The following is a 7,844-nucleotide window of genomic DNA, read 5'->3' as shown; positions in this document are numbered from 1 at the left end:
GAATCCTCCCTCCTCTCTCTCCCTCTCTGTTTTAGGTCAGCTTTCTGCTTGTCATCTCGTGTCACCCAACACAGGCCGGTCCCTCACCCACTCACCCGCACATCAGAAAAACAACACACATTTTCCAGCCCCTTTGCCTGTGAAATTATTAGTTGAAAGTAATAGAGTACACGTGGAATAGTGATTTAAAGGCTTCACAGTGTGCTACATCACTAATCTCTCTAGATTAGTTCTGCTGACAGGTTAGTGTGCAAATTAACAGCACAAATGTACACACGCCATTTTCCTCTGCTCACTGACACTCACACACTCCAGCCTGAAAATGCTAAGGTTAGCATCTGAGCTCTTAAGGCGCCTCGCCGAGAACCAGTCAGGAGGAATAAAGAGCTCCACAGATGCCATCAGATAAATGAGTCTGTGATAATCAGCATGTTCATCCGCTACACATCCTCGGGATTAGAAAGTCAATGGGGGTGTTCGCAAATCCATGAAGGGAGTTTGAAGCAGGGCGCTGGACGCGCGGCTGCTCGAACAACTACGGGAATAAGTGGCGGCGAGCTCAGGCGCTCGACGTCTCGGATTGGTTCAGAAGCAGGTGGTCCGAATCAGCAACAGGTCTGGAAAGTGTCAGATGAAAAGGCCTTGAAAGATAAAGCATCAGTGGAAAGTTCAGCACGAGCAGCTGCTGGGCTCCCAGGAACCGCTCGGAGAGGCGGGGCCCAATGGAGACTCACATGCATCACACATGCCCCCTGTAACCATTTCTGGAGGGTATCAGGGCAACAACAACGAGGAGTACAACAACGATAGTAAAAAGCAGGTTCGATTTATAAATGTGTCACTATCCGCGTCATCTCCCTGGACCCAAAATGTTAAATCTGAATATATTAACAATTTCAAGCATTTGTTGGGACATTCGGTTGCATCCAAAAGCTCCAAGGTTACAGGAAAATGTTCTAAGAACTGATAAACGGACTCGCTCTAACACCCCAGGTCGTCTCTGACCACCGTGTGCTGGTCCTGTCAATGATTAGCCAGCTGATGAAGCCATTATTGACTGAACCTGAGCATGTGCCTCATGGAACATTAAATACATCACTTCCTCTCAAGGGGCCTTCGACGTAGCTCTCACCCCGCTTTCCCTTCAGGGTGCAGCCAGGAAATGAAACCAGCCATTAGACAGGAAGCCAGCCAGAGTGCTGGAGCAGCATCCTCCAAGAGCAGGACTACAGAACGGGTGTGTGCTGCTCGGTGGTAGCGGTGGTGGGGGGTGGGGGGGGGGCAGCGACTGGAGCACAAACATTTCAACTTTAAATGAATATGTAGCAACAGCAGCCATTTCCCATCATGCTTCCCTGCATCGCTGATTCAAACGCACGTATCGACAAGCGCGCTTCTTTTCTCACATCCACCCTGCCCGGTCCAGCAGGGGCCTGCTAAGTCTTCCAACCACACCCCATCTTCCCTCCGTCGAGGAGGAGAGCGGACGTGCTCGAGACCGTCCGTCCGCCGGGGTAATAAAGCGCGCGGTATCGCTCCCGGCATTTCAGAGCGATAATGCCATTGTTGATGCCATTATTGTCACGGCAATCTCTCTCTCTCTCTCTCTCTCTCTCTCTCTCTGACACACACACACACACACACACACACACACACACATACAGACGCCGCCGTTGCAAAGACTACGCTGATGAAGCGTAGCCGCGTGCGTAAAAGGCGAAGCATCGCAGCGTTGTGCGGTGTGTAAACGGAGGGACACATGGGGCGCAGTCCCCATTGATGAAAAGCAGAAATAATGCTATGATTCATCACCCCCCCCCCCCCCCCCCTCCCACCACCCCCAAACCCCGTGCCTCCCTCCTCCTCCTCCCCCCCACCCCGATCCCTCCACAGATGCGTCTCCTCTCTTCCTTGCGGCCTCTGCCTACTGTACACCTGTAACGCATCTGACCCTGTTTCGGGTCATCCGCGCTGACTGGATGAATCGATTCCAGCAGCTGCGCTTCACACGTCCCGTTTCTACCGTTCCGGACCTCCGTGTTCCTGGTGCGGGCATGTAGCCAAAGCAGCACCAACGTGTCGGTGGAGAACGGGGACGCATCTGTCGTCGCACCTACCTCTGGGTGAGCGTGCGATCGTTCTGGTAGTACCGGGAAAGGAGAAAAGGAGCCTTACTTTAGCATGGCTTGTTCTTTTTCCTCCTCATCCTTTTGGCGCGCCATCACTGCCATGATGATGGTTCTCTCCTCCTCGGTCAGATGACTCAGGTCCGGCAGATCCGGCATGGATGGCGGTACAGTGGGTGGGCGAGGGCCACCCTGGGGTCCCACCGAGGCGGACATCTTTTCCGCCACCACCCCACCACCACCTCCACCCCCTCCCCGGCGAGTCGTTTCGGCTGACAGGTTTCCCGGAGCAGATCCGAGCCACACCTCACGCTCTGGTCCGCGCGCCGAGCGGCGGCGGCGGCGGCAGCTCTGGAGAATATTGCGAGCCGCTCATGGCCGCAGGCGCCGTCGGCGGAGCCTCCGCTTGTGCTCTCTGGGTGTTTCTCACGCTGCGCTCTCGTCGTTGTGTCCCCCCACCCACCCTCCGGCCCGCCTCTCCCCTCCGCCGCCGAGATTCAAGAGGAGCCCATCTCGTTATTCTCACGCCGGTTGCTGAATCGAGTTGGGGGCGATCGGTCGCGTCCGCCGCCACCGGACTCCAGCTGGAGGTTTGGGCGGAACAGACGGAGCCCGTGATATCTCTCTCACTTTCTCTCTCTCTCTCTCCCTGCCCCCCCCCCCCCCCCCCCCCCCCCCCCCCCCCCTCCTCCTCCTCCTTTGCAAAAGTGCTTACTCATGTGAGAAAGGGGTCGTTACCCCCCTCCCAAATATGTGTGTGTGTGCACGTGTGGCTGGGGGGATGTATTTATTGACTTGTTTATTTAGACCAATATTGGTCTCAGCTCCTTCAGCACCACGGACAGCTGCTCATCTGCTGCGCCTTTTCCCGTTTCGTGCGTTTTCCCACACGTTTGTGGTTTAAAAAACATGTATTTTTGGAAGTTGTGTCTATATTTTGCCAAGATTTACCCCGTCAGAGAAGTTTCACGCGCGTTTTGTTGTCTTGCTTTGTCCAAAGGCGCTTTAAATGCTGGTTGAAATGTTGCTTTTTCAATTCTGCTGCTGGTGCAACGTTTATTAGTCAGTTAATCCGATGCATAAACTGTCACCCAGTGTGATTTCTTTCCTAGTGTGTAAATGTTTAAGTATATGTTGGTGAAATGATCTTTTCCCGAGTAACGTAATGACGTCCCGTTTAAATCCCCCTCCCATCCGATCCGGGTCCGGGTCGGCTTCTCGGCGATGACGTCACGCCCGATGCGTGGCTGAGTCCACACAGCAGCTCGACGTCCCCACGGAGGTGGACGCGCCCATTGACTGTACATGGGATCTGGAGCGAGCTGCGGTGACGTCAGCTTCCTGTGGTGCAGAATTTTGTCATCACTTAGGTCGTGACTGAGAAGGAGCCGATCTTTGATGCAGTTTTCACCTCAAATTGGATCCAGCAGAGACTTGACACTTCACAAATAGGCGACTCCAGGGGCGTCACTAGGATATAAGAGGGGGGGGAGGGGAGTTAGCCCCCAGGAAATGCACAGAATGTGCAGCGTCCGAACACAAAACTTCACAAACAGCTAACAAGGACTGAGAAATTCTTCATTATTATGATTTAAGTATGTTTTTTTTAACACAGTACAAGAACAAACACAGGTTTAAACCTTAACTTTCTTATATCCACCCTTCTCCTAAGGCTCTTCTATTCGGTGCTTCAAAGGTTCACACGCTGCAGGTACCGACAGTGAATACGGTTGCAGGGAAAATGTGGACTGGATTTCCAGGGATGTGGGCGTTCTTTATGTGAACAGGTGGAATGGATTGGAGAGGGTTTTCTCTACCTTACGCCATAAAATGAACAGAAACTGGTAGATTTATGTGACTTAAGTGAATATTGACTGTTTATATGTTTATTCATTTAAATTCGTATTCTGACCGCTTTAGTTGTATATAGTTTAGGTATATATGTCGTCATTATTGTAAAAATAAAGTATATTTAAAAAATAAATAAATAAAGCACCAAATTATTTAATGTTTTTTTTCTTGATTGTATTGCAAATACAACCTGTATGTTCTGTAATGTATGTTATAAATAATATTGCAACCGTATGATTATTTTTAAGTATGTGGTGTGAACGGAATTTATGATTAAGTAATTAATAACTTCGTTGATTATATTGTATACTAGACGAAATAGAATTCTTTTAAAGTTGCAAAAAACAGATAATGTAGATAAGTGAAAATATACATTTTCACTTAATTTGAAATGCAATAATAACACGAAAGAAACCTCCGGGGATATCGGTAAGGAGTTTATTGGAATATGGCGACATCTAGTGGACACATGTTATCCCTACAACACAAACGTAGTGACCAAATTATGACACAAAATTTTACTTTTTAGAACACGCAAAAACCTATCAGTGTCATCAAGCATTGGTTTGATCCTTTAAAAAAACAATACTATTTGTCTTTAACTTGAATGGCTGAACAGTGCTGGTAAAATCTTAATAAACACAGGTCCAACAGGCGATTGTCAATCACTGCTTAATATGCAGACACAGAGGTTTTGTCAAGATGTTAAGTTATAAACATGTAAACACATTCAGAGCAGTGAGTCTATTTTCACCTTTGTTTATCATAATGAAACTTTCAGGCTTTTTAAACACAATAAAAGACCTGAAATACGAACTAAAGTCAACTGCATGCTGTGATTTATCACCTTGTTGTTGATCAAAAAGCTGAAATATGAGAAGTGTTGGAGGTTTTCACAACTCAGCTGCTGTAAGTAAATTTGAAATTTGCACGCAGGTTATCACAGGATACAAATGCTGGTGATGCATTTTTGAAAAAATCCAGTTTAAAAACATCCTAGAGCAGCGGGTCAACAAAGGCGGCTTATGACCATTTGTTGGTATTCCCGTGTTTACTCCTTGAGGACCTCGCGCTCATCTTCTGTGCGAGATACCACCTTTCCATCTACGATCTCCTCGATCACCACGGTTCTCCTCTGAGTTATGACCGGAGCCGGCGGCTGGACTGCTGCAGAGAGAAAACAAGCTTTAATGCGTAGCTCTGTTGAAGTGAATGTAAAGATAATCAGGCAGGAAAGCAGCGTATCAAACCACCGCCGGAGCTGTAAACGTACCTTTAACCTCGGTGACAGTGATGGTTTTCCTAGAAGAGAGAATGAGAAGCCGTTACGAGTTGTCGCGAGTTGCCAGAACAAACGTGCGTCTGCGCGTCTTGCTCACATTACTTCCTCTCCGTCCAGCAGCCTTCTGTACTCGGCGATCTCCCTCTCGAGCCTGATTTTGATGTCGAGCAGCACCTGGTAATCTTGTGCCTGCCTCTGAATGTCAGCCCTCATCTTGCGCAGCTCGTTCTCCAGCTCGTTGACGAGGGTCTGGAGCTGGCTCAGCTGCAGGCTGTAGCGGGACTCGGTCTCCACGAGCTGGCCGTCCAAGGCCTCTTTCTGCCAGAAGAAGAGTGATGAGAGCAGCGCTTTCCCCTGTGGAGCTGAGAGTTGGTAGATGTGGGCCTTACCAGGCTGAGCTGGGACTGCAGCTCGATCTGGAGGGCCTGGAGGGTCCTCTTCAGCTCGTTGACCTCCGTCCTGGAGGTCTGAAGGCTCTCTGTGCTCGACGCCACCTGCTTGTTCAGCTCGTCGAACTGGACACAGAGCGTTTAACCGTCACTGATGTGGGACCTACTTTCACGCGGGAGGAGTCGAACGTCAAGTTCAAGAGCTACATCACCTTCCCCTTGTACCAGCTTTCCATATCGCGGCGGTTTTTTTCGGTGATGGCCTCATACTGAGCTCTGATGTCTGCCATGACGGCGCTCATGTCAGCCTGAGGCTTCGCATCCACCTCCACGTTCACACAGCTGCTGGACACTTGGTTGCGCAGGGCTGCGAGCTCCTAAAGGCAGAAAGGGGGGGTGGGTGGATAAAACATGAGGATCCTGCCGAGTCGCCGTTAACTGTGAGATGGTTTTTACGAGCGCGCTCGACCGGCTCGTGAGCGCTCACTTCAGCATGGTTCTTCTTCAGATAGACCAGCTCCTCCCTCAGACTCTCCACCTGCATCTCCAGGTCGGAGCGGGTGTTGGTGAGGTCGTCCAGAACCTTGCGCAGGCCGCCGATGTCCCCCTCCACCGACATGCGCGCAGTCATCTCATTCTCAAACCTGCGTGGGGGGGGGGGGGGGGAATCAGCACACAGCTCCTTGTTAAATGCACCCGCACAAACTGTGTTACCACCAACAGCCACAACAAAAGAGAGTCGACGTGACGCAGGAAGCCACCTCAGAACCAGTTCTTCCAGTTTCATGTTGACTTCCATATCTCTCAGTTAATTGTGTGTACACAGGTGGAAAGTTTATGGCATCAGTTGACTTCGACCTGTCGCTGTAAAACATCTCACATATCCCTACACTCACTTGATCCGGAAGTCCTCTGCGGCCAGCCTGGCGTTGTCGATCTGCAGCATCAGCCTGGCGTTGTCCTGGGTGGCGACGCTGATCTGGGGGGGGGGAGAGAAGGAGTCAGATAAAAGAGTCAGCGGCTGCCAGCGTGCAAGGATGGAGCTGTTGTTCCTGTCCTCCATATGAGTCAGCAAATGGCTCATTAAATGCTGCTCACTTTAATGAGGAAAAGAAGCTATGGGAGTGATGGGAGGAGAACACCCCCAGCGTGTGTTTCATGGGATTTTAAGCTGAAATTTGGTAATAAATGTAGATAAGAAGCTTTGTTTTTAGGAATGAGGATCACCTTTTTGCGCAGATCATCGATGATCAGCTGGAACTTGCTGTAATCCTTGACAGTTGGGGTCTGATTCTGGTACCAGTCGCGGATCTGTTGCTCCAGTTTTGTGTTGGCGGACTCCAGAGAGCGCACCTTGTCCAGGTACGTCGCCAGGCGGTCGTTCAGGTTCTGCATGGTAACTTTCTCCTGGCCCGAGAGGATGGCACCGCTGCCTCCGCTGCTTCCACCGCCCGTCGCGTACCCGGACAGGTCGAACCCGGAACCGATGCTGCTGGAGGAGTAGGACATCTTCGCGCTCCTGACCCCGGACACGCTCATGGCCCGTCTGGAGCCGCCGACCGTCGGCAGGGAGGAGAGCGACAAGGCGGAAGAGCCAGAACGGTAAACGCTGTTCATGTTGACGTGCGTTGGAACGAGCAGCTGCTGATCTAAAACACTGAACCCAGGCAGGGATGCAAAGCGGATGGTGCTGAGGCAGCTGCGGGGAGCGATTTTATATCCTCCCGGGCGGAGGTGGGAGCGGCCTGATAAGGCGGAGGGCGAGGATGCTGCCCACAGGTGTAACCGCACCGGGCGTGGCGCCGCGGCCTAACGGCTGCCCCCGCATTCTTCAGAGGCCGCCAGGAAGGTGTGTTCCATTGTTCAGCGCTGAACTTTAATTGTTTTTGATGGACTCATGCAAGCGCAAGCAGCTAGAACACAATCATTACTGCAACGAATAGCAGCCCTAATTCTGATAATAATGGTAATAATAAACACAATAATAACATGACTTCACAGTAATAACAGGTAATAACATAAAGATGCAACTCGCTTTGATGAATCAATGTCATTGCTCACTATGCAAATATCTCCATAACCACGTGGCAAGGGTTCATAAGTAGAAATAGCTGAGATACCTGCAGTATTTCCTTTTAATTACATGTGTTAGTCTGGTGATTTGCAAAATATTTGGCAAGTAAAATATGCAAATGT

At 50.3% G+C, this 7,844-nt stretch overlaps 2 protein-coding genes across 9 annotated transcripts in view; both read right to left on the bottom strand.

Moving 5' to 3' along the window:
- LOC101062341 (regulating synaptic membrane exocytosis protein 1-like) overlaps window positions 1-2,691 on the bottom strand; it is a 36,793-nt gene extending 34,102 nt beyond the window's left edge. For 4 of the 8 annotated variants that reach the window (XM_029850868.1, XM_029850869.1, XM_029850871.1 and 1 more), the window contains exon 1: window positions 2,176-2,691. In XM_029850868.1, coding sequence (XP_029706728.1) covers window positions 2,176-2,342 — 167 coding nt within the window. In that variant the 5' untranslated portion in view covers window positions 2,343-2,691. The remainder of the gene's footprint in view (window positions 1-2,175) is intronic. The other 4 variants (XM_029850872.1, XM_029850876.1, XM_029850873.1 and 1 more) reach the window with 3 other exon arrangements.
- Window positions 2,692-4,398: 1,707 nt separating this feature from the next.
- Window positions 4,399-7,399, bottom strand: LOC101077352 (keratin, type I cytoskeletal 17-like). The gene is made up of 8 exons (XM_003972130.3): window positions 6,876-7,399; window positions 6,545-6,627; window positions 6,136-6,292; window positions 5,861-6,025; window positions 5,649-5,774; window positions 5,357-5,577; window positions 5,251-5,279; window positions 4,399-5,144 (listed from the first exon to the last, which is right to left on the bottom strand). The coding sequence occupies exons 1-8, from the start codon at window positions 7,263-7,265 to the stop codon at window positions 5,029-5,031; spliced, it is 1,287 nt and encodes a 428-aa protein (XP_003972179.1). The 5' UTR covers window positions 7,266-7,399; the 3' UTR covers window positions 4,399-5,028.
- Window positions 7,400-7,844: the final 445 nt, after the last annotated feature.

This window comes from Takifugu rubripes, chromosome 17 (assembly GCF_901000725.2).
Source record: "Takifugu rubripes chromosome 17, fTakRub1.2, whole genome shotgun sequence".
Lineage (NCBI taxonomy): Eukaryota > Metazoa > Chordata > Actinopteri > Tetraodontiformes > Tetraodontidae > Takifugu > Takifugu rubripes.
The sequence above is the reverse complement of the archived record's forward strand: the minus strand, read 5'-3'. Positions and strand labels throughout refer to the sequence as shown.